The sequence below is a fragment of the Dipodomys merriami genome, unplaced genomic scaffold (assembly GCF_024711535.1).
Source record: "Dipodomys merriami isolate MVZ:Mamm:240054 unplaced genomic scaffold, mDipMer1.0.p SCAF_34, whole genome shotgun sequence".
In the NCBI taxonomy this organism is placed as follows: domain Eukaryota; kingdom Metazoa; phylum Chordata; class Mammalia; order Rodentia; family Heteromyidae; genus Dipodomys; species Dipodomys merriami.
Genome location: NW_027204937.1, coordinates 17,404,465 through 17,430,801, shown reverse-complemented (window position 1 = coordinate 17,430,801; position 26,337 = coordinate 17,404,465). Strand labels below are relative to the sequence as shown.

Sequence of the window (26,337 nt, the reverse complement as noted above, 5' to 3'; positions counted from 1 at the left end):
TTTAAAAAAATACTGGAGTTTCACTCACACTTAATTTCCTTTTAGTTCATAAGCTCAGAAATGTTGTACTTAACTAGGCACCAGTGGCTCACGCCTATAATCCTAGCTATTCAGGAGGCTGAGATCTGAGGATCATGGTTCAAAGCCAGCCCGGGCAAGAAAGTCCATAAGACTCTTATCTCCAATTAACCACCAGAAAACCAGAAGTAGAGCTGTTGGCTCGAGTTGTAGAGCACTCACCTTGAGCTGAGGAGCTCAGGGACAGTGCCCAGGCCCAGAGATCAAGCCCCATGACCAACAACAACAAGGAAAAACAACAACCTGGGGCTGGGAAGGTGGCTCAGTGGTAGAGCGCTTGCCTTGCATGCATGAGGCCCTGGGTTCGATTCCTCAGCACCACATAAGAAAAAAGAAAAAAGCCGGAAGTGGCACTGTGGCTCAAGTGGTAGAGCGCTAGCCTTGAGCTGAAGAGCTGAGGGACAGCTCCCAGGCCCAGAGTTCAGGCCCCACGACCAGACCCCCCCCCCCCACCAAAAAAAAAAAAAAAAAAAAAGAAAAGAAAAAGAAAAACAACAACCTAAGGAAAAACCACTGCTGCCTAGGCAACAGTACAGTACAAGAAACAAGGAGAGTATAGATTTTTGAGTCAGGCCTACATTCAGTCTCTACTGCCTACTACCTGAGGTATTTGTGGCAAATTGTTTAACCTCTCAAGTCCTTCATTTTCTTATACCTATAAAAAGAAATAAAGCCAGGTACTGGTGGCTCATACCCGTAATTCTAGCCACTCAGGATGCTGAGATCTGAGGATCGTGATTCAAAGCCAGCCTGGGTAGGAAAGCCCATGAAACTCTTTTTTTTTTTTTTTTTTTTTGGGGGGGGGGGTCTGGTCATGGGGCCTGAACTCAGCCTGGGCGCTGTCCCTGAGCTCTTCAGCTCAAGGCTAGCGCCCTACCACTTGAGCCACAGTGCCACTTCCGGCTTTTTTTCTTTATGCTTATGTGGTGCTGAGGAATCGAACCCAGGGCCTCAGGCATGCAAGGCAAGCGCTCTACCACTGAGCCACCTTCCCAGTCCAAGCCCATGAAACTCTTATAATCAATTATCCACCAAAATACCAGAAGTGGAGCTATGACTCAAAGTGGCAGAGTGCTAGCCTTGAGCAAAAGAGCTCAGGGACAGTGCCCAGGTCCCAAGTTCAAGCCTCAGGACTGGCAAAAATAAATACACACATAGATAGACAGGCAGCCAGACAGACAGACAGATATAGCCTCTATATCTTGAAGGCTCAACACTATACACACTACACAGAACACCAAATTTAGGGCAAGAATCAGGAGACAGGGTCAACTTATGAGAATTTCCTTCCCTTAAAAGTTCTGTTCAGCTGGGCGCCGGTGGCTCACACCTGTAATCCTAGCTACTTAGGAGGCTGAGATCTGAGGATCTCGGTTCAAAGCCAGCCCAGGCAGGAAAGTTTGTGAGACTCTTATCTCCAATAAACCACTCTGAAAACTTGAAGTGGTGCTGTGGCTTAAGTGGTAGAGCACTAGCCTTGAGCTGGAGAGCTGAGGGACAGGGCCCAGGCCTAGAGTTCAAGTCCCACAACTGACAAAAAAAATTCTGTTCAATTTAGCAGTGGTACTCAATAGAAACTATGTTGAAAATGAACTAAATAACTTGTGAGGGGGACAAGAGAAAAAAACTGGAAGAAAGCAAGGGAAGGGGTGACACTGTCTAAAAAGAAATGTACTCTTTACCTGACTTACGTAACTGTAACCATTCTGCATATCACCTTTATAGTAACAATTTTTAAAAAACGTTTTTTTAAGTTCAGTTTGGCTGGGCACTGGTGGTAGAGGGCACAATAGCTCAGCCATAGTGCCCAGGCCCAGAGTTCAAGTCCTAGGACTAGAAAGAAAAAAATTCTGTTCAACCAAGTGCTGGTAGCTCATGTCTATAATCAATCCTAGCTACTCAGAAGGCTGAGATATGAGATCACTGTTCATAGCTAGCCCAGGAAGGAAAGTCCATGAGACTCTTACCTTCAATTAACCACCAAAGAGCTGGAAATGGACCTGTAGCTCAAGTGGTAGAGCATTAGCCTTGAGCAAAAAAGCTCAGGGGCAGTACCCAGGCCTAGGTTCCAGTGCCAGGACTGGGAAAAAAAAAAAAAAGAGTTCTGTTCAGCTAACATTTCATTTGAAGTAATTAAATGAAACCATTTCTGACCATAAGAAGATGCTGGGAGAAACGGTGAAAATTTTGTCTTTTTTGTGTGTGCCAGTCATAGGACTTGAATTCAGAGTATAAGCGCTGTACCTAAGCTTTCTGTTGTTGTTGGTAATGGGGCTTGAACTCAGGGCCTGGACCCTCTCCCAGAGCTCTTGCTCAGGGTTACTGTGCCACTTCTGGTTTTCTGGTGGCTAACTGGAGATAAGAGTCTTACATCCCGCTTGAGCTGCTTTGAACAATGATCCTCAGATCTCAGATTCCTGAGAAGGTAGGATTACAGTCATGAGCCACCAGTGCCCAGTTTTCACTCAGCTTTTTTGTTCAAGGCTAATGCTGTACCACATGAGCCATAACTGTTTTTGTCTGTTTTGTTTTTTTTTTCTGAGACCTCATAACTCCACTTCTATGTCCTTTTGGTGGTTAATTGGAGATAAAAGCCTTATGGGGGGTGGGGGAAGAAGAGAAATAAGCAGCTCTTGGGGTTAGAGGTGTGGCTCAGTTGGTGGAGTACTAGCCAATGAGCAAAAGTGGCAGGTACCAAGTTTCAGAACTGTAATTAAAAAGAAAAAAATGTCTCAGGGGCTCTCCTGCCCAGGCTGGCTTAGAACCACAATCCTTAGATCTCAGCCTCCTAAGTAGCTAAGATTATAGACATGAGCCACTAGCACCTGGTTTAAAGGTTTGTTTTGGTTTTTTTTTTTTTTTTTTTTTAATCGTGGGGCTTGAACTCAGGGCCTGGGTACTGTCCCTGGACTCTTCAGCTCAACGCAAGTGCTCTACCACTTGAGCCACAGCACCACTTCCAGTTTTCTGGTGGTTTATTGGAGATTAGAGTTTCACTGACTTTTCTGCCCAGGCTGAATATGAAGTGTATTCCTTAGATCTCAGCCTCCTGAGTAGGTAGGATTATAGGCTAGAGCCACTGGCACCAAGCTGGCTTGAAGGTTTTTGGGGGCCTGAACTCAGGGCCTGGGCACTGTTCCTGAGCTTCTTTTGCTCAAGGCTAGCACTCTACCACTTGAGCCACTGTGCCACTTCTGGCTTTTTCTGTTTATGTGGTACTAAGGAATCGAGCCCAGGATTTAATGCATGCTAGGTAAGTACTCTTATCACTAAGCCATATTTACTCAGCACAGTTTTGTCTTTATATGTGACCATCCGGCTCAAAAGCTTTTTTTTTGTTTTTTGGCAGGTCATGGGGCTGACTTTGAACCAGGATCCTCAGATCTCAGCCTCCTGAGTAGCTAGGATTACAGGTGTGAGCCACCGGCACCTGGCTCAGAAGCTTTTTTTTCAGTACTGTAGTCTGAACTCAGGACTCCATACTAACTAGGCCGTGGAGCTTGAACTCTAGGTCTGAGTGCTGTCCCTCAGCTCTTCAGCTCATGGCAAGCGCTCTACCACTTGAGCCACAGTACCACTCTATAGATTTCTAAGTGTTCTTTAGATACAAAGCTGAAGCTAAAATCAACCATGAACATCAACTCTGCTGATACATTGCTCATTTACCCTTTTTTTTTTTTGTGAACACTGTACAGAGGGGTTAGAATTACATGGGCAGAATAATGCGTACATTTCTTATCAAGCATTGCAGCCTCCTCCTTTGTTTACCCTTCACATCCCTTCCCAGCCTTCCCCCCTACCCCCTCATTTACCCTTATATATTAGAAGTCAATACCATCTCATCAAAGTGTAAGGAGACTACTCAATAGAAACTTAAGTCATTTTTGTCTGGATTTTTTCTGGGATATCACAAGAAAATACCCCTGAACAATCATTTATTTATATAGGCAGGTCTTCCCCCAGGCAAGGTACAGAAACACAAGTTCATTTTCTGGATGAGAAGAGGATACCTATATTCTATCAAGAATGGTCCCAAGGGATAATGATAAACAAGAGACTTACTGCTCAAAAAACGGTTTTTAACCCATCGGTTTTGCTTCCGGGCATATCTCTTAGTTACTTGCTTCAAAGACTCGATACCTGAAAGATATGGTAGATACAGGAGAATTTAGGTAAGCATTTCTTTCCTTGTTAAGAAAAGGCTCACATGCTGGGAAGGTGGCTCAGTGGTAGAGCGCTTGCCTTGCATGCCTGAGGCCCTGGGTTCAATTCCTCAGCACCACATAAGCAAAAAGATAAAAGCTGGAAAGTGGCGCTGTGGCTCAAGTGGTAGAATGCTCACCTTGAGCTGAAGAGCTGAGGGACAGCGCCCAGGTCCAGAGTTCAGGCCCCACAACCGGACCCCCAAAAAAAAAAGAAAAGAAAGAAAAGAAAAGGCCCACACAACCCAACAGAGAAAAGCAGAACAGGAGCTGGGAATGTGTCTTAGTGGTATCGCATGCATGAAGCCCTGGGTTCGATTCCTCAGTACCACATACACAGAAAAAGCTGCAAGTGGCGCTGTGGCTCAAGTAGTATAGTGCTAGCCTTAAGCAAAAGGAACTCAAGGACAGTGCCCAGGTCCTGAGTTCAAGTCCCAGGACTGGCAAAAAAAAGGAAAGAAAGAAAGAAAGAAAGAAAGAAAGAAAGAAAGAAAGAAAGAAAGAAAGGAAGGAAGGAAGGAAGGAAGGAAGGAAGGAAGGAAGGAAGGAAGGAAGGAAGGAAGGAGAAAGAGAAAGAGCGAGAGAAGGAAAGAAAGGAAGAAAGAAAGAAAGAAAGAAAGAAAGAAAGAAAGAAAGAAAGAAAGAAAGAAAGAAAGAAAAGCAGCACAAAGTTAGACTACATAGGCAGCAATCTCAGTTTTGAGTTGACGGCCATTTGGGGGCTTCTTCTAGCCTCAACTCTTGCTCAGACCATAACAGTAGGGTGCTCTCTCATCCAAGGATGTCCAAGACTAGTTAGAAGGATGGATTCACACCTTTCTTTAGAAGCTGGTTACTTGTCTCTGGTGTGCATTTTCCCTCAGTGATCAGGTACTCGTGAAATTCCTTGAAGCCAATTGACTGGAAGATACCATGTTGATAGTCCTGGCTGGGAACAGGAGAGCATTAGCAGATGAGCCATTGCCTCTGAAAACTAAGCCTTGGACACTGTCTTCTAGAACCATTTCATTTCAGATGAAAACATTGAGATTCAGAGCAGATACTGACTCTAAAATTCTCCCCCTTCCCTCCCAGATTACTTCCTTGAAAAGTAACTCCCAGGAATGCCTGAATAAAAACTCCAACTGTAACAAGTACACTAATCTGCCTTCCAGCTCTCCCAAAGCCTAGGGTAAAGACTGATAAACAAGATCCAAAGCTAGTATTTATGTCTCTGGTCTTTCAGCCAAAGGCAAAGAGTGGAGAGTTTTAAAGTCACAGTCAAATACTCACCTCTTTTCTGAAACTTTCTTCTGATTATAGCGCCTGTGAAAATCTCTTAGCTCCTCCAAGAGACCAGCAGCAAGCATGTCATCCACTCTCTTATCCAAGCGCTCATCTAAAACTTAAATCAAATTAGCCCATGAACTAGCAACATATTGCAGGTACCTCCTGTATACTTACACAGTAAATGGACAGGCTGCCACAAAGAAAAGAATCTGTTCAAATGGAAGAGCTATTCAGATTTTATAAGTGAGCTAATAGCTGGGTACCAGTGGCTCATATCTGTAATCTTAGCTACTCAGGAGGCTGAGATCTGAAGATTGTGGTTCAAAGCCAGCCTAGGCAGAGAAGTCCCTATAAGACTCTTATCTCCAATAACCACTCAAAAACAGAAAGTAGTGCTGTGGCTTGAGTGGTAGAGCACTAGCCTTGAGCACAGAGATGCTCAGGGACAGGGCCACGCCCTGAGTTCAAGCCCCACAACCAACCCAGGAAAAGTGAGATAATAATTTATATAACTTAACTCATGACAGATTCAGCAACTCCAAACAAAAATGGCCAAAATAAAACATAACCATTCTCATTATATAAAGCTATATACAACTGTGTAAAGGGTAATACTTTATTTTATTTTTTTGGGGTCCAGTCGTGGGGCCTGAACTCTGGGCCTGGACCCTGTCCCTCAGCTCTTCAGCTCAAGGCTTAGCGCTCTACCACTTGAGCCACAGCACCACTTCTGGCTTTTTTCATGCATGCAAGGCAAGCGCTCTACCACTGAGCCATCTTCCCAGCCCTAATATTTTATTTTTATATAAACTGTGTACTTACTAGCTCTACCACTGAGCCACATTCCCAGCCCTAATATTTTATTTTTATATAAACTGCACTTACTAGCTTTGTAAAGGTGAGTAAGGATCCCCTAGTTTACTGTTCTTAACAGCTCCATTTCTACCTCTTTTGAGGTACTTAAGAGACAAGAGTCTCATAGATTTTCCTGCCCAAGCTGACTTCGAACCATTATCATCAGGTTTCAGCCTTCTGAGTATTACGGTTACAGGCATGAGCCACCAGCATCTGCTCTTTCTTAACTCTTGTCTTATATTTGTCACTTGCACTGTCCCTGAGCTTCTTCATTCAAACCTAGCAATATACCACTTGGAGGTAAGTCTCACAGACTTTCTGCCTGGGCTGTCTTCAAACATGTTCCTCAGATCTCAGAAGTTCATTCAAACCATCCTCGGGGGCTGGGAAGGTGGCTCAGTGGTAGAGAGCTTGCCTTGCATGCATGTGCATGAGGCCTTGGGTTGGATTCCTTAGCACCACATAAGCAAAAAAATAAAAATAAAAAGCCAGAAGTGGCGCTGTGGCTCAAATGGTAAAGTGCTATCCTGGAGCTGAAGAACTGAGGGACAGCGCCCAGGCCCAGAATTCAGGCCCCACGACCGAACTCAGGGCTAGCCCTGAGCAAAAAAAAAAAAAAAAGGCCCAGGACAGCACTCTTGCCCTGAGTTCAAAACTGGCACACACAAAAAAATCTTCTGAGCTGGGTGCTAGTGGCTACTCAGGAGAATGAGATCTAAGGATCATGGTTCAAAGCCCAGGAAGGTCCATGAGATTCTTTTTTTTGTCGGTCCTTGGGCCTGAACTCTGGGCCTGGGCACTGTCTCTCATCTCTTTAGCTCAAGGTTAGCCATTTGAGCCACAGTGCCACTTCTGGCTTTTTCTGCTTATGTGGTACTGAAAAATCAAACCCAGGGCATCATGCATGCAAGGCAAGCACTCTACCACTAAGCCACATTCCCAGCCCCCATGAAATTCTTATCTCAAATTAATCACCAAAAAGCCAGAAGTGGAACTGTGACTCTATACAGCACTAGCTGTGAGCAAAAAAAAAAAGACCTTCAGGCTGAGATAAGAGGATCCACTTTCACAGCAGCCAGTCCGGGAAGGAAAGGCTGTGAGACTCATCTCCAATTAACCACCAGAAAACCAGAAGTGGTGCTGTGGCTCAAGTGGTAGAGCCCTTGCCTCGAGCTGAAGAGCTGAGGGACAGTGCCCAGGCCCAGAGTTCAAGCCCCACAACTGACCAAAAAAAACAAAAAACAACAAACAAACAAACCCAAAACAAAACTCGGAAACAGTATCCAGGCCCTGAGTTCACACCCCAGGACCATCACAAATATATATAATTTTTTCCATAAACTTAGTAACAGAATAACACCAAGTGTTTATCATTTCAGTTACATTCTCCATTGCTATCTCTGCTACTTATCATCATGCAATGATGTATACTTTCTTACTTTCCTAAAAAGTTTGCATTGTTGAGGGTGACCACTTGCCAGGTACATTCTAAATATCTTGTGTGGGGCTGAGAAGGTGGCTCAGTGGTAGAGTGCTTGCCTTGCATGCATGAGGCCCTGGGTTCGATTCCTCAACACCACATAAGCAAAAAGAAAAAAGCCGGAAGTGGCGCTGTGGCTCAAGTGGTAGAGTGCTAGCCTTGAGCTGAAGAGCTGAGGGACAGTGCTCAGGCCCAGAGTTCAGGCCCCACGACCGGACCCCCCAAAAAAAAAAATCTTGTGTTTCATTTATTAACTCCTTTACTTAGCAGTGCTGGGATTTAACCTAGGGGTCCTGTGCATGTCAGGCAAATGTTCTACTACTGAGCTATATACCCTGGCCCACAACTCAGTATGTATTATTAATTCATTAATCCTCACTGATGCTATGAAATATGTTCTATGATTATCTCCATTTCATAGAAGAACTGGAGCACAGAAAGTAAACTAAAAACTCACACAGGCCAGGCACTGGTAGCTCAAACCTGTAATTCATAATCCTAGTTACTCAAGAGGCTAAGATCTGAGGATCACAGTCCAAAGCCAAGGCAAAAACATCTGAGACGTACATCTCCAATTAACCACCAAAAAGCCAGAAGTAGAACTGTGTGTGGCTCAAGTGGTAGAATGTCATCATTGAGCAAAAAAGCTAACACAGTGCCCAGGTCCTGAGTTCAAGTCCTAGCTAGTACTGGCACAAGTTCTGCTTATGACTATACTACACAATCATCTCATTCTCAGCCCCAGCTCACACCTTTACAAACTGTCCACCTCCCGAGAGAATGATCACCATCTCTTTTCTGTGGCTCCCAGCACTCTGAACATACTACTAACCTGCATTTCTCACATTGCAGTATATCCATCTCTTTATTGGCACCCTACCAGACTGGGCAGTCCTTAAGAGCAGACATCGTCTCTGAAACCTAGTTACTTCATAGAATACATGGTTCTTCATTAGAATGCTCACTGAATCTTTGTTGGATGAGTTACTATTATTACAGGACACTGTTATGTTTGAGCAATAAACACCATCAGCATATCATCATATCCACTTCTCAGGCCTGTGCTAAAATTATGAGTGATCCACCCTCCAGCCAACCCCGATGGGATGCTTTCCACAGGAAAACTTCCTTTTCTATTCTCCTTTGGACCTTCACTAGACAGCCATCTTACTTCCATTCTACTCATCTCATTCAAGCCATGCATCTCATGTTTAGAACCAGCATTAACCTTCACTTTTCAGACAGATACCTAAGGGAATGGCACTGTGCCTAAGTCAACAAATAATAATTGCGATAATAAATTTAATAGCTAGCACTAACTAGTGATTATTATGAGCCACCCATGGTTCTAACACTGCATAAATAGTAACTTAGCATTGTAAGTTTTACCTCAAATGGACTCTAGGTGATCAAAGGGCTTTTACCTGTCTGGTCAGCATGAAGCCAGAGGATGCAAGGGTTAGGGAACTTCAGAGGGCCTCCGAGGGGACCACCGCCTTCCTCTGCATGTTGACGACGAAGAAATTCACTGTGAGAGATTCCTGTTTCTTCAAACACTTGCAAGCTCCTAAGTTGTTTAAAGGGGGAAGGAATCCATAGAAATTATTAGTAAATAATCATTCCCGACTGAAACAAAGAAAAAGGACAAATGTTACAGAAAGCCACATTTTCATTTTTATGGTGTATCTTTCCCCCTTCCCCCAAACAAGGTCCAGGGTGAGTATAATCTTAGGTCTCAGAAAGATCTTAAATAGGAAAATTCTATAGAATGTGAGAAATACAACCAATATTCTAAAACAAGTTAAATAGGTTCAAAAATAACTAAGTTTTCTCCACACAAATAGAATGAGACTCACTTTCAAGTGAACAGTAAAAGAGCTTGGTTGGGACACTCTGTACAAGCCAACAAGTCTGGTCTCGCTGGAGTGCCTTTCCCACAGTTCGAAAGTATGTAGTATATCCAGCTCATCAACTTTCTTCTTAAATATGTCTAAAATTAATCAAGAATACTCCTGGCTAATCCAGTACTCTGTTGGCACAAAGATCACTGAAGAAAAAATACACAGACTTACTCTAAGCTGTGTGTGTCTATTATATTATGCAGCACTAAGTAACTAAACTCTCAAACTATACTCTACCACTCTACATGATTGCAACTTATCAGCTTGAAAGTGATCTTTCCCTTTCTGACTCACTTCTGTTTTCGGGAACTCTAACACAAGAGTAGAGACCCCTTGTCTTTCAGTATCAATGACCACTCAAAGTGGATCTATCAGAAACAAAAAAGTAACATATTTCACTTATAAGGAGTTTAGAATGCAGACTCAACCCAAAATAAAGGTGAAAACACACACACAACCCTCAGTCTTCTCTAAAGGAGAGACTCTAGAACTCTTCTAATGACTCATTAAAACATGATCCTCAAGCTCATAGAAGCAGCAAAATAAAGAGCAATGCTAAGAAAGAAAAAACTGATTTGTCCAAACTGATTACAGGAGGGTACAGTATGCTCAGGGGAGAAGGAATCCAAAGGTGTAACTCTTCTGAACAACTAAAATATCAAAATGAATACCAGGAAGTGGAAGCATGTTTTGGGGGTAAACAAAGGGGGGCAGGCTACAGGAATGCAGGGAGGAAAGGTAAGAAAATGTAGTCATTATATTGAATTTACATTTTTACATTATGTAAAAAATGAACTATATAACTTGAGGGTCGCCGTGGGAAGGGGAAAATGGGAGAGAGAATGAAGGAAGGGGTGACACCCAAGAAGCATATACTCATTACCTGAGGTATGGAATTGTAACCTGTATATACAACTACTTAATAAGTAACAATAACAATTTTTTAACTGATTTGTCCAAGGAGTGGAGAATAAGAGTTGAGGTACAGCACAAATGGTACAATATCTACCTGGCAAATAGAGACCCTGAGTTCAACTCCTAGGACCACAAAATGTGAAACCGAGGAGAGGGACAGGTGGACAGAGAGACAAACTGACAGAAACAGAATAAACACCTCGCTTTAAAATCATGTCATGGAGGCTGGGAAGGTGGCTCAGTGGTAGAGCGCTTGCCTTGCATGCATGAGGCCCTGGGTTCGATTCCTCAGCACCACATAAGCAGAAAAAAAAAGCCGGAAGTGGTGCTATGGCTCAAGTGGTAGAGTGCTAGCCTTGAGCTGAAGAGCTGAGGGACAGCGCCCAGGCCCAGAGTTCAGGCCCCACAACTGGACCCAAAAAAAATCATGTCATGGGCTGGGAAGGTGGTTCAGTGGTGGTGCTTGCCTTGCATGCATGAGGCCCTGGGTTTGATTCCTCAGCACCACAAAAGCAAAAAAAAAAAAAAAAAAAAAAAAAAAAAAAGCTAGACATTGTGCTATGGCTCAAGTGGTAGAGCACTAGCCTTGAGCTAACAAGCTGAGGGACAGAGCCCAGGCCCATAATTCAGGCCCCACGACCAAAAAAAAAAAATCATGTCATAAGCCAGGCCCCAGTAGCTCATGCCTGCCCAGGAGGCTGAGATCTGAGGATGGTGGTTTAGAGCCAGCCAGAGCAGGAAATTCTGTGAGACTCTTATTTCCAATTAACCAAAGTGGTACTGTGGTTCAAGTGGTAGAGCACTTGCCTTAAGCTGAAAAGCTGAGGGACAGCGCCCAGGCCCAGAGTTCAAGCCTCACAACCAACCTCCCCCCCCCCCCCCCCCCGCAAAAAAAAGTCATAAAAATGAATGCTCATCAAAATATTCCTAAGGGTTTTTTTTTAATAGAAGTATTTCTATTAAAATGCTTTTTAAAAAATGTCTGGATTTTAGAAAGTATAAACTTCATCATACAGGGGTGGCAAACAACAGTCCAAGGTCCCTTAAAATCTTTTGCTCAAGACTAACATTCTACCACTTGGGTCACAGCTCCACTTACTGTTTTTGAGTGATTAATTGGGAGATAAGAGTCTCACAGGATGCCAGGCACCAGTGGCTCACGCCTGTAATCCTAGCTACTCAGGAGTCTGAGATCTGAGGATCACGGTTCAAAGCCAGCCCAGGCAGCGAAGTCCATGAGACTCTTATCTCCAATAAACCACTAGAAAACCGGAAGTGGCGCTGTGGTTCAAGTGGTAGAGTGCTCCCTTTGAGCTGAAGAGCACAGGCACAGTGCTCAGGCCCAGAGTTCAAGCTCCACAACTGACAAAAAAAAAGTCTCAGGGGCGGAGAGGAGAGGGGGGAGGCTGGGAAGGGATCAGTAAACAAAGGAAGAGGCTGCAATGCTTGATAAGAAATGTACGCATTATCCTGCCCATGTAATTGTAACCCCTCTGTACAGTATGTTCACAAAAATAAATAAATAAATAAAATGAAAAAAAAAAGTCTCACAGGAACTTTTGTGCCCAGGCTGGCTTTGAACCATGATCCTCAGATCATAGCCTCCTTAGTAGCTAGGATTATAAGAATGAGCCACTGGCACCAGCTAAAATCTTTTGGTACCTAACAGGCCAGACACATATGCTTCTATGCTACTCATGGCCCACCTGCCTATACTGACTTTTGTATGGTCTACAAATGATCTTACAAATATCCAGATAGCAGTGGGTAGAAAGAGGGTTCTGTACCCCAGAGAGAACATGAGTGATATTGCCCAAAGGAAACAAAAAATGTTAGAATGAAAGGTGGCCCTCTAAACAACAATCCTATCTGGAAAGATTTTATTCTGTCAGGCAATGGTGGCTCACATCTGTAATCCTAGCTACTCAGGAGGCTGAGATCTGAGGATTACGGTTTGAAGCCAGCCTAGGTGGAAAAGTCCCCATGAGACCCTTATCTCCAATTAACCTCCAGAAAAACAGAAGTGCAGCTGTGGTCCAAAGTGGCAGAACAATAACCTTGAACAAAAGAGCTCAGAAACAGTGTCCAGGCCCAGAGTTCAAGCCCCAGACACAAAAATAAATAAATAAATAAATTATTATTTTTCATGAAAAATTTCATCGGCAGATGTGGTACAATTAGGAAAAGATATTCTGAAAAGGCTCCTAGGAGACAGAATAATGAAGAAAGAAAAATCATTTGGGTAAACTACTTCACAACCTCTATGATTGCTAGATGTTTCCATAATATGTACCTCCCATTGGGGTTTGTAGCCCAATTGCTAGGGTTGTCCCCTTACCAGTTGAGCCATAACCCTACCATGCTTTTTGGTACTTATTTTGGAGATGGAGTCTAGCAAAAATTTTCTGCCCATGAATGGCAATCTCCAGATCTCAGCCTCCAGAGTAGCTAGGATTTATAGGTGTGAGGCACTGAAGCCCAGCTCTTACTGTACTATGTAAACTGTATCCATACAGCTTCATTAGATGTTCCGTTGTGCTAGATGTGATAATCCCTCAACGTGGCAGAAAAGTAAAGCTAACACATGGAACTGCAATTCTAAACCACCTAAGAAAACATGACCTTATGAAGTAATTCACCACGTCTCTTCCCTATGAGACAGTGTTCATGTGCAAAGGTGAGCTGATCTATGAGACAGTTTACAAAATTCACCTCCCACTGGGAAAGCTGCTGGGGCAGAACTCAGCATTGCACAATCAATTATGAAACCCAAATCACAATGTAAACGGACTACATGCCAGAAAAAATTTATATGAAAACTGTTATACAAGCAAAGATCAAATAGAAAACGAAGCAAGATTACATAGGCCCTAGGGAAAAAAACGATCATGTACTATGCATTTAAAATGTAACAACAAAGTAGGGTGCAACTGTTTATTGAGGGAGTTGGACTGAGACAGTCCAACTGTTTCAGTTCAAGTCCTGGGCCTCCTAACCTGCTGAGCTGGAAGAACATATCAATCTCCACTATTACGAAGTCTTCTGTTACTTAGGCAAAGTAAACTTCTCTGCCTCTCAACTCTATAAGAATTCAGGAGCAGTAGGCACATGCTTACTTTTTTTTTTTTTGTCTGTCATGGAGCCTAAACTCTGGGCTTAGGTGCTGTCCCTCAGCTTTTCAGCTCAAGGCTAGTGTCCTACCACTTGAGCCACAGCACCACTTCTTGCTTTTTCTGATTATGTGGTGGTGAGGAATTGAACCCAGGGCCTCAAAGCTTACCAGGAGAGTCACCTTCCCAGCCCCGGCACATGCTGCTTTCTTACCTGGCCACTTTGCGCTTGTCATGTGGGTGCAGCTTGGCAGCCATTTCTGGGTCTACCTGGCTTAGGCGTTTGTGCAGCACATGGCCATCCTCCTTCTCAAGCTCTACTTTCAGATCAATTACTTTCCCAGTGCCCATCTCTTGAGACTGTTAAAATGCAATTTAGAGTAAATGTCACTTAATAATGCAATACACTTTTAGACTGTATGGGCCAGACATTTTGCTTAGTTAGCATTATGAATAAAGAACAGAGATGTATCAGAAGATCTTACTGTATAGTGAGAGATAAATCATAAACCAAAAATTTCAATATTCTATGCTAAGTTCTGTGAGGCCACAGCAAACAAAGAAGGAAGGATTACTGCATAGGGAAGTACTCAGCTACCCTTCCCTGTACTGGTGCTAACACATCCATTTAACATATCCAGGAAACTAGTCTTTCAGCAAGGATGACTAAAGAGAGGACCAGAACTGCCGGTAAATTACCTTTGGATAAGTCTCCCCACACAGAGGCATCTCCACAAGAAAGGTCAGTCAGTGTTGGCCATCTCTCTGACATATGTATTATGCTGCCAGCCAGGAAATGCTGAATCAGACTAATGCACTGTTAACTTACATGAAGATGCTAATTAATCCACAGGAATATTTTTTCCCACACACAGCCCCTGCCCTTAGGCCTGCCTGGAGGAACATACTTCACATATGGAGGTAGTGTTTTCTGCAGAATACTAAGTAGGAAAATTACAACTGCTGAGCATAAGAAATAAGCCAAGAGTCAACCTTCCTCCCATTAAAACTAGCTATCATGAAAGAAACACCCATTTCCTCAGTGAGTTACAAATGAACTAAACTTACCTTGGTATTAACAAGAACTTTCCAGAGCAGAGACTCAATATAGTAATTGGTTCCTCCCACAACAATAGGAATTTTGTCCCGAGCAAATATATCTTCAATGTGGACATTAAGGAAGACATCATCATAGTTAATATGAAGAAGAGAATCCTGACACTTGGGAAGAGTACTAGGAAGAAATCCCATTCATTTGCAGAGAAAAAAAAAAAGGTAGAACAAAGATGAATTGATGCCAGGCTTGAATGTTCCCTCTAAGCTCACACAAACATTTCCACTTAGTTCTGAAGGAACTTACATAAAAAAGACAAGGCACAAATATATATATGGTAGTAATACCTCCAAGGTCTAGAAATTTTTAGGTCTTTTTGTCTCTTTTCAGTATTATTTTATTATAGAACTTTCTGAGTTTTGGGCTGGGAAGGTGGCTCAGTGGTAGCGCGCTTGCCTTGCATGCATGAGGCCCTGGGTTCGATTCCACAGCACCACATAAGCAAATAGAAAAAAGCCGGAAGTGGCTCTGTGGCTCAAGTGGTAGAGCGCTAGCCTTGAGCTGAAGAGCTGAGGGACAGCGCCCAGGCCCAGAGTTCAGGCCCCATGACCAGACCCCTCCCCCCCCCCCCCAAAAAAAAGAACTTTCTGAGTTTTGCTGCTAAAAGCCAAAGTTTTCTTTTCTTTTCTTTTTTTTTTTGGTCAGTCGTGGGGCTTGAACTCTGCGCCTGGGCACTGTCCCTCAGCTCTTCAGCTCAAGGCGAGCGCTCTACCACTTGAGCTACAGCGCCACTTCCGGTTTTCTGGTGGTTTATTGGAGGTAGGAGTCTCACGGTCTCTCCTGCCCGGGCTGGCTTTGAACCACGATCCTCAGATCTCAGCCTCCTGAGTAGCTAGGATTACAGGCGTGAGCCACCAGCGCCCAGCTTAAAAGCCAAAGTTTTCAAGCCAGGTATGCAGCTCAAGTGGTGAAGAGCCTGACTAACAAATGAGGCTGAGTTCAAGCCCCAGTACTGACAAAAAAGAAAATTTCTAACTTTTATTTCAAATCAGTTTACCAAGCATAATCACAAGGGTTCTCACAGAACCAAGTGTCAGCTGTAGAGGAAGCTACCAAGGTGACATCCAGTGTGCAACTTTGCTTTTTAAGAGAAAATATAAATTGGTCTCTAAGCTACAGCTCTTAAGACTCAGGAAGTCTCTACTTCTATGTTGTAAAAGTACACATTTTTGTCACTCAAGACTTTACCAAATAAGCACAAGTTCTCAGAAAGACTTCAAATTCCAGAGCCCCGTTTTTGGGCAAGTTACTCGACCTGTCTGAAATTCAGTCTTCTCATCTGTCCAATGTAACATGTAAAGCCCCCACTAAAAGCCCCTGAAAATAACAAGCACTCCATTTACTTTAGTCACTTGTTTCTATATTCCTGCTACTTACTATTTGCTTTAACAGAGGTTTTCCTTTTGAAAAGAACTTCTGTGTGTGTGTGTGTGTGCGTGCGTGCATGCGTGTGTGTGCGTGCGTGCGTGCGTGTGTGTGCGTGTGTGCGTGTGTGTGTGTCCTGGGGCTTGAACTCAGGACCTAGGTACTATCTCTGACCTTTTTTGCTCAAGAGCGATAGCTCTACTACAGGAGCCACAGCTCTACCTCCAGCTTTTTTGATGGTTAACTGGGGATAAGAATCTCATAGACTTTCAGACCTAAACTGGCTTTGAGCCATAATCCTCAGATCTCAACCTCCTGAGTAGCTAGGATTACTACAGCCACCAGCAACCCAACTGATTTAAAAAAAAAAAAAAATCACCATCTCTACCCTCCTTCCCTTCCCAGTCAATCTGTAGGCACAGAAACAGGTAATCTCTTTCTTTCAGAAGGAAACCTACTAACACTTAAGAAGACCTGGTAGCGTAGGAAAAAAAAAAGTTACCAATCAAGGCTCATAAAGAAAAAGCACTTGCTGGGTGCTGGTGGCTCACGCCTGTAATCCTAGCTACTCAGGAGGCTGAAATCTGAGGATCGCTGTTCAAAGCCAGCCCGGGCAGGAGAGACCGTGAGACTCCTACCTCCAATAAACTACCAGAAAACCGGAAGTGGCGCTGTAGCTCAAGTGGTAGAGCGCTCGCCTTGAGCTGAAGAGCTGAGGGACAGCGCCCAGGCCCAGAGTTCAAGCCCCATGGCTGACCAAAAAAAAAAAAGAAAGAAAGAAAAAGCACTGCCTTGTATTTTAAAAAGAAAAACAAAATTTTTATTCTTTTTAAGTACAGGGAACATAATTACAGACTAAAATAAAGCATCATTATATAACATAATTAGCAAAGGGGCTGGGAGCTAGGAGAAGAGGAAGGAAAAACTGTGAGATATCAGACTGAGAGTAGAAAAGAGGGGGGAAATGTAGTACAATGTATTTGATGGGGAAAAGTTTAATATACTTGCCTAAGCCCTGAAACTATTGTGATCTTGGATAATACTCTACTCTCTGGGCCTCAGTATGAATACTTTGCCTGTTAAATTAATAAGGCTGACTGGAGAGTAGCTCAGGAGTAGAGTACTTGCTTAGCTCATACAAGGTCCTGGTCAGATCACTGGTCCCAAAAAAAAAAGGGAAAAAAGTTGACTGAACCACAAGTGGGAGAATGAAGCAGGACGACTATCATTTAAGCCCAGGAGCTATCAGCCAGCCTGGCAAACATAGAAAGACCCCATTTACAAACAAAACAAACAGGCTGACAGGATACTTTTGTTTTTAGTTAGGCTCATTGTGTAGCTTAGCCTAGTCAGGAACTTTTGATCCTCCTGCAGCAAAGAGTGCTAGGATTCTGAGCTGAGGCAGTGGCTTACACCAGTAATCCTAGCTCCTCAGGAAATTGAGATCTGAGGATTTTGGTTCAAAGCCAGCCCAGACAGGAAAGTCTATGAGACTCCCATCTCCAATTAAACACACACACACACACACACACACACACACACACACACACACACACACACACACACACACACACACACACACACACACACACACACACACACACACACACACACACACACACACACACACACACACACACACACACACACACACACACACACACACACAAAATCCTAAGTAGACTTGAAGCTCAAGTGGTAGAGGGGTAGTCTTGAGCACAGAGCTCAGGGACAGCACCTAGGCCCTGAGTTCAAGTCCCAAGACTGGTCCAAAAAAAAGTGATGGAGTTGGGTGCCAGTGGCTCACACCTATAATCCCTAGCTACTCAGGAGGCTGAGATCTGAGGATCGCAGTTCAGTCCGGGCAGGAAAGTCCATGAGACGTATCTTTAATTAACCACCAGAAAACCAAGAAGTGGTGTTGTGGCTCAAGTGGTAGAGCACTTGCCTTCAGCTAAAGAGCTTAGGGACAATGCCTAGACCCAGAGTTCAAGCCCCACAACCAACCAAAAAACAAAGAAAAAAAAAGTGATGAGATTCTATATGCTTTTTTTTTCCCCCAGTCATAGGGTTTAAAAACTCTGGGCCTGGGTGCTGTTCCTAAGCTTCGTCAGCTCAAGGTTAGTTCTCTACCACTTGAGCCACAATGCCACTTCTGGCTTTTTCTGTATATGTAGTACTGAGGAATTAAGCCCAGGGCTTCATGCATGTTAGGAAGGCACTCTACACTAGGCCATATACCCAGCCCTCCCTGGGCTTTTTTGCTCAAAGCTAGTGTTCCACCACTTGAGCCACAGTTCTACTTCTGGCTTTTTGCTGATTAATAGAGATAAGAGTCTCATGGATTTTCCTGCCCACTGGCTTTGAACCACAATTCTCAGATCTCAGCTTCCTGAGTAGCTAGGATTACAGGGGTGAGCTACTGGCACCTGGCTCCTTTTTTAAATTATAAAGTACTCCATATGAAAGGATATATATAATATGTATATTGTATACTGGAACTGGAGGCATGCTCAAGTGGTAGAGCATCAATCATGAGTAGAAAAAAAAGCTAAGGAAAAGCCCAAGGCCCAAGTGCAAGCCCCAATACCAGTAGAAAGAAACATGTATAAATTATGAAGCCTAATAATAAAATAAATACTTGTGAACTCAACGTAAGAAATAGAGCACTACCAATATCACTGAAGCCTCCAGTATATGCATTCTCATCCCAACACCTGGCTCTGATCTAAAAAGGAATTGCCATTCTGAAATGTTATCATTCCATCACTTTTCTTACATTATTAGTAATGTGTATGGGTCCCCAATAAAGAAGTACACATTGGTTAGTTCTGCTTCCTTTTTAGCATTTATAGTAGCATAAATAGGACATACACACAGGTACTCTTCTGTAACTTCCCACATTTACATTCTTTCTGAAAAGAGATTCTTCCATTCCAACTGATGCACCTAGCTACAATTTATTCATTTTCACAGTTGAAAAGAATTTATGAGTAAAACAATGTTGGTTTTTTTTTTTTTGGGGGGGGGGTCGGTCGTGGGGCCTGAACTCTGGGCCTGGGCGCTGTCCCTCAGCTCTTCAGCTCAAGGCTGGCAGTCTCTACCATTTGAGCCAAAGCACCACTTCCAGTTTTCTGCTTATGTGGTGCTGAGCAATGGAAGTCAGGGCCTCAAGCATGTCAGGCAAGCACTCTACCACTAAGCCACCTTCCCAGCCCTAGTAAAACAAATTTTATACACTCTCCTCTGAGTGGGAACTTAGGAATTTACATTTTTACTATTAAGTGCAATACCTTATACAAGTCCCTAAATTCAAACCCTGGTACCACCAAAAAAAAAGAAAAAGATTACCAACAAAGCTCCACAAAACTCTAAAGTCATAGTCTAATGAGCCAAATGCCAGTGGCACACGCCTATAATCCTAACTATGCAGGAGAATGTGTTCTGAGGATCGTAGTTCAAAACCAGCCGGGACTTGGGACAGAAAAGTCCGTGGGACTCTTATCTCCAACTAACTACCAGAAAACCAGAACCAGAAGTGGTGCTGTGGCTCAAAGTGGTACAGCTCTAGCCTTGAGCAAAAAAGCTCAGGAACAAAGTCCAGGTCCTGACTTCAAGCCACACAATCAACAAAATAAAACAACAATAACAACAACAAGACTCTATTCAATCAAATGTATACTCTCTTATCTACTTCAAAGTTTCATTTTATACACAGACACATACACAGATATATATAGAGATAGATAGAGATAGAGATATCAAAACCAATCTGAAATTTATTATGGCATATGTAATATAAGACCTAATTTTTTTCCAAAACAATTAACTGTCACAGGAATAATTATTAACAACTTCCTCATTTCTTATTATTGTGAAATGCCACCTTCATAACCATTTGAACCTCTAACTGGATTTTCTAGTCTGTGCCATAATTTTTCTAGTATTCCATGCTAAACTTCATGTTAAATTCCATGCTAGTATAATTGTCATGAATTTTCAGTATACTTTAATATCTGGCATTTCAGATTCTAAAGGAAATCTAGACTTTGAAGTGTAAGGACAGTCATATTAATCTTTTCTCAAAAACTTAAGTCTTATCCAGAACTACTTTTTTCAGTCCTAAATCTGAGTTTTGTCACTAAAACGAATTTTACTATACGTAAGAATCACTTGGCCCTCTTGTCATAATGCAGCTTCTAGTTGTGTAGTTCTGGAGAAGTATCTAAGATTCAGCATTTCTAACCAGCTGTGAGTGGCTGAGACTTAAGTAGGAAAAGCTCTGTATCTTTTAAGCCCCACAGGTGTGGCAGTCATGCTACCTACTGGTATTTAGGTCATGGGGACCCTTGCTTTGAAGGAACTATCACAAGAAAGAGAACTCCTTTCCTGGCTTTGGTTGCTTTTCCCCCACCTAACCTGGCTTTTTATTTTTTGGTCGGTTTTGGGGCCTGAACTCTAAGCCTCAGTGCTGTCCCTCAGCTCTTCAGCTCAAGGCTAATGTTTTAGCACTTTAGCCACAGCACCACTTCCAGCTTTTTCTGCTTATATGGTGCTGAGGAATCGAACCCAGGGACTCATGCATGCAAGGTAAGCACTCTACCACTGAGCCACCTTCCCAGCCCCTAACCTGGCTTTTTTAAGGATATCAGAGCAGTTGCTTTGTTCCTGAAGTCCACCACTGTGTAACTGGTCACGAGAGGATCCACAAAGCTGATCATGTGGTGCTGGCAGATCCTCTGCTCTTGGGCAGAAACCTTGTTGGTGATGATGTCTAGCCCTTCATAGACCTAGGCAAAGAAAATGAACATAAGGAAAGTCATCTGCCTCCACAAAAGGTATGCTTGATGGGGGAGAGAGGAGAGGAGGAATGGGGAAGATGATTGTGTATTCCTCCTTCCTGCCAAACACTTGACTGACTTAAAACACCTGGTCTAGTCTATGTCTGAGAGGACAGGCAGATCCACAAGCTTCAACACAGAAGAAATTACAACAGTGGCTTATTTATCAAATAATAGCTACTTCAGACTTAAATATAAGAAGGGTGTATAAAGCCATTGCTGGTAGCTCCTGCCTGTAATTCTAGCTACTCAGGAGTCTGAGATCTGAGGATCACAGTTCAAAGCCAGCCAGGGCAGGAAAGTCTGTGAGACTCTTATCTCTAATAAATCACTCAAAAAACTGGAAGTAGCACTGTGGCCCAAGTGGTAGAGTGCTAGCCTTGAGCTGAAGAGCTGAGGGACAGCGCCCAGGCCCAGAGGTTCAAGCCCCACAACCCACCAAAAAAAAAAAAAGAAGAAGGGTGTATAATTCCATGCCCAAGTAAGAAGTAGTTATGAAAGATCAAAAGAGGGTTCTTGCGTTTGATTCCTGAGTACCACATAAGCAGAACAAGCCAGAAGTGGAGCTATGGCTCAAGTGATAGTGTTAGCCTTGAGCAGAAAGAGGCTCAAGGACAGTGCCCAGGCTCTGAGTTCAAGCTCCAAAACTGGGAAGAAGAAAGAAGAAGAAAGAAGAAAGGAGGAGGAGGAGGAGGAGGAAGAGGGAGAGGGAGAGGAAGAGGAAGAGGAGGAGGAGGAGGAGGAAGAGGAGGAGGAAGAGGAAGAGGAAAAGGAAGAAGGAGGAGGAGGAAAAAGGAGAAGGAGGAAAAGGAAGAGGAGGAGGAGAGGAGGAGGAGGAGGAGGAGGAGGAAGAGGAAGAGGAAGAGGAGGAGGAGAGAAAGGAGGAGGAGGAGGAGAAAAAGGAAAAAGGAGGAGGAGGAGGAGGAAGAAGAGGAGGAGGAGGAGAAGAAGAAGGAAGAAGAAGAAGAAGAAGAAGAGGAGGAGGAGGAGGAGGAGGAGGAGGAGGAGGAGGAGGAGGAGGAGGAGGAGGAGGAGGAGAAAATGTCTTGCATGCATGAGGCCTGGGTTTGATTCCTCAGCACTACATAAGCAGAAAAAGCCAGAAATGGTGCTGTGGCTCAAGTGGTAGAGTGCTAACCTTGAGCTGAAGAGCTGAGAGACAGCACCGAGGCCCAGAGTTCAGGCCCCACGACTGACAAAAAAAAAGAAAGAAAAGAAAAGAAAAAAGGGAGGTTGTATTGTTTAGTCTACTTACAACAAGTTATTCTACTTATCACAAATCTCTAAGAAAGTAAAATTTTGCATTGCTCATAATTCTACTTCAAAATACTTAAAATATTTCTTGGATTTAAATGGTTATAAAAGGTTGTTAGAATTCATGTAAGATTGGTTCTGTTTTATGGAAAAGTGGCCTATCTACAAAGATACATATAAAACACACACACATACACACTTTGAAGTCAAAACCCCTAATACTTGCTATACTCTAGTAGAAACATTTTGATCTATCCAAATTACTGCTTCAGGGGGTGAGCACATAGTCTAAATACTCAATATCCTGTCTGTAAGCTCTTGATCTGTCAATTGAACTAAAAAGTTCAAGCGTACTTTGTGTAAATGCAAGGTCTCGGATGGAGAACAGATCTGAAAATAATAGTTTGAAAATAGGAACAAGTGTTTGGGAATTAAATGTGCCCTCTGTAATCACTGATTCTACATAGAGCACCGAATGAACAAATAATAAGTTCCACAGAGCCCACAAAGATGCTAAAAGCATTTTTTGTCTTCCATTTCCCTGTACTTATATGGGTGTCAGATAGGTGCAGTGCAGGGTTATGGTTAGGAAGAAAACCCTGGCGCCAAGCTGCCTCAATTCTGAACTCCACCACTTACTTTTATTTGTTCTTGGAGTATTCAGTTTCTAACCCTCTGCACCTCAATCTCTTACCAGTAAAACAGAGACAATAACATGTATCTCAGGGCTGTCTTAAGAATTAAATGAGTTAATATAGTAAATGAGCTTAGTTTTATCTGGCAACCTATGTGAAGATCATGGGTTTTTTGGTTTTTTTGTTTTGTCAGTCATGGGGCTTGAACTCTGGGCCTGAGCCCTGTTCTTCAGCTCTTCAGCTCAAGGCGAGCACTCTACCACTTGAGCTATAACCCCACTTCTGGTTTTCTGGTGGTTTATTGGAGATAAGAGTTTCACGGACTTTCCTGCCTGGGCTGGTTTTGAACTGCGATCCTCAGATCTCAGACTCCTGAGTAGCTAGGATTACAGGCAGGAGCTACCAGCACTGGCTTTATACACCCTTCTTATTTTTAAGTCTGAAGTAGGCCTCCTGAGTAGCTACAATTACAGGCATGAGCCACTGGCGCCCAGCTAGGATCATGGTTTGAAGCCAGCCCAGGCAGGAAAGTCTGTGAGACTCTTATCTCCAATTAACCAACCAAAAGGTGGAAGTGGATCTGTGGCTCAAGTGGTAGAGTACCAGCCTTGAGCACAAAAGCTTAGGGACAGGCCCTGAGCTCAAGCCATAGAACTGGCACCACACACACACACAAACCATCTCTCCCCATCCTCACACCATAACCTGCATCTTCCTCTATTACAGAACTTGTTGTACATGACTTTAAAATACTCTATCTCCCTTGCTAGCTAGCGTACAAGTTCTGAGGGAAGAAATGAAACATGCACCTTTAGTCCAACCAAGCATCTAACACAGTACTAAATCTAAGGAAAACAGTGAACACTTCAGGCACAAATGCTGAGTTCTATGCTTCCAACACCCTCTCTTTACCAATGAAGAAAATGAAACTCAGATGCATTAGGGAACCTGCCCAAAGTCACACAGGTCATTAGTGACACAGACAAACTCTGAATCTGTATCATCTAACCTCACAATGTTCTTTCCCTATCATGTTGCTAACACCTGGCCTACATAAATCAAGCTTTCAGATTTGGAGAAGTCATTTTCTCAAGTTTCTCATATCTAAATATCTAACATTACTTCTAGTGATGGAGGTCAAAGAAAGGAAGGAAAGTAAAACCAAAACATGGGCATCAAGGGTGGCCTGGCACAGTGATATATATATATATATATTCTCCAGCACTAAAGAGACAGAAACAAGACAATCACAAGTTTGAAGTCAGACTGGCTAAAAACATAAAATAAAATAAAATAAAATAAAATGCAAGGGGAACTGGGTGCTGGTGGCTCACGTCTGTAATCCTAGTTACTCAGGAGGCTAAGATCTGAGGATCGTGGTTCAACGCCAGCCTGGTAAGAAAAATCCCCTTGAGATTCTTACCTCCAGTTAACCACCAGAAAACAAGAAGTGCCACTATGGCTCAAAGTGGTAGTAGGGTACTGGCTTTGAACCCTGATCCTTAGAACTCAGCCTCTTGAGTAGCTAGGATTCTAGGCATGAGCCACCAGTGCCTGGCCAAAAGAAAAAATCACAACTTAGGCCGGGAATGTTTAATGGTACAACATGAACAGAAAAGGCCAGAAGTGGCGCTGTGGCTCAAGTGGTTGAGTGTTAGCCTTAGGCAAAAGAAGCCCAAGGACAGTGCCTAGGCGCTCAAGGCCCTGTTCAAGCCCCAGGACTGGAAGAAGAAAAAAAAAAGCCAAAAACACAGGATGACTAAATGTAACATGGGATACTAAACTGGATTTTCAAACAGAAAGGGACACTGGTGAAAAGGCTGGTAAAAAATCCAGGTCTACTCTAGGTAGACACCTACAATCAGTTTCCTCATTGTGATGAATGTAATAGGATGACACAAGATGTTAGTATTAGTACAAACTCAAAATATATACAGGAATTCAGTGCTATCTTTTTTTTTTTTTTTTTGGTCCAGTCATGGGGCCTGAACTCTGGGCCTGGGTGCTGGTCCCCCAGCTCTTCAGCTCAAGGCTAGCACTCTACCACTTGAGCCACAGCGCCACTTCTAGCTTTTTTTTTCTGCTTATGTGGTGCTGAGGAATCGAACCCAAGACCTCATGCATGCAAGGCAAGCACTCTACCACTGAGCCACCTTCCCAGCCCGTTCAGTGCTATCTTTAAGACTTTTGTAAAACCTGTTTGTCTCCTAATTTCAGTACCATTATTATTTGGGGTCCAGACAATTCTTTATTGTGGCGGGCTGTCTTATACTTAGTAAGATGTTTCACTATGTTTTTTCCTATATTCACCAAGTGCCAGGAAACCAGCTCCTTGGTTACTACAAATAAAATGTTTTCAGAGATTGCCAAATATTCCCTTGGCAAGCAAAACCATTCCAGATTGATACCACTAATATGGAGTTATATATATTAACAGCTAAAGACGTACATGATAGCTTGGTAAAATAAAGATGAAAAGCAGAATACAGCAGAGCCTCAACTATGTATCAACTTACATAAAACATATGCACATGTACATAGTACACAGATTATTTCTGGAAGTATGTGCAATAGATATTAAAAGTGGGGCTGGGAAGGTGGCTCAGTGGTAGAGCCCTTGCCTTGCATGCATGAGGCCCTGGGTTCGATTCCTCAGCACCACATAAGCAAAAAGAAAAAAGGCCGGAAGTGGCTCTGTGGCTCAAGTGGTAGAGTGCTAGCCTTGAGCTGAAGAGCTGAGGGACAGCGCACAGGCCCAGAGTTCAGGCCCCACGACCGGACCCAAAAAAAAAAAAAAAAAAAAAAAAAAAAAGATATTAAAAGTGGCCACCCTGGACACTTTTAGACATTATTTTCTTTGTACTTTTTAGTGTTATTTGGATCTTTTTCAGTAAGTATGTCTCTCTTTTTTCAAACACAAAAGGCCTTTTCATTTGGTTTTCTTCTCTTAAAGCTTCCAAATCACTAAGTTATCTCAAAAGTGTCAAAATAGGTTATCCTTTCCCCCCAGCCACAGCGTACTACAGCCCCCTCATCCAGGCTAGTGTCACAGTATCTTCCATTGATTTCACTCTCTAACCTACTCTACACCCAAACACCGAGTTACTTCATCGAATAGATTTAATATCACTTTCCTGTTAAAACCCCAATCTCAAGGCATGGCTTCTGAGGGCCTCAACAATTTGTTCCCAGGGTCTTTTATTTTTAGTGTTACCTCCTATAACTGTCACTCAAGAATCCTTTGTGCCAAATAGCTGCTGACCATTCTTTGAAGACACACAAAGAACCGGACTTTTAGCTCTTCCTTCACTTCGCTCA

The 26,337-nt window shown here is 43.1% G+C and overlaps 1 protein-coding gene across 2 annotated transcripts in view; it reads right to left on the bottom strand.

The window, feature by feature from the left end:
- LOC138803481 (tRNA dimethylallyltransferase) overlaps nucleotides 1-26,337 on the bottom strand; it is a 41,634-nt gene that overhangs the window by 5,452 nt on the left and 9,845 nt on the right. For both annotated transcript variants that reach the window (XR_011364950.1, XM_069987567.1), the window contains exons 2-8: nucleotides 20,939-21,079; nucleotides 14,879-14,977; nucleotides 14,025-14,170; nucleotides 9,309-9,451; nucleotides 5,553-5,664; nucleotides 5,096-5,208; nucleotides 4,141-4,218 (exon numbers count right to left, since the gene is read on the bottom strand). Coding sequence is in view for 1 of the 2 variants with exons in the window: in XM_069987567.1 (XP_069843668.1) it covers nucleotides 4,141-4,218; nucleotides 5,096-5,208; nucleotides 5,553-5,664; nucleotides 9,309-9,451; nucleotides 14,025-14,170; nucleotides 14,879-14,977; nucleotides 20,939-21,079 (832 nt within the window). In the remaining variant the exon portion in view is untranslated. The remainder of the gene's footprint in view (nucleotides 1-4,140; nucleotides 4,219-5,095; nucleotides 5,209-5,552; nucleotides 5,665-9,308; nucleotides 9,452-14,024; nucleotides 14,171-14,878; nucleotides 14,978-20,938; nucleotides 21,080-26,337) is intronic.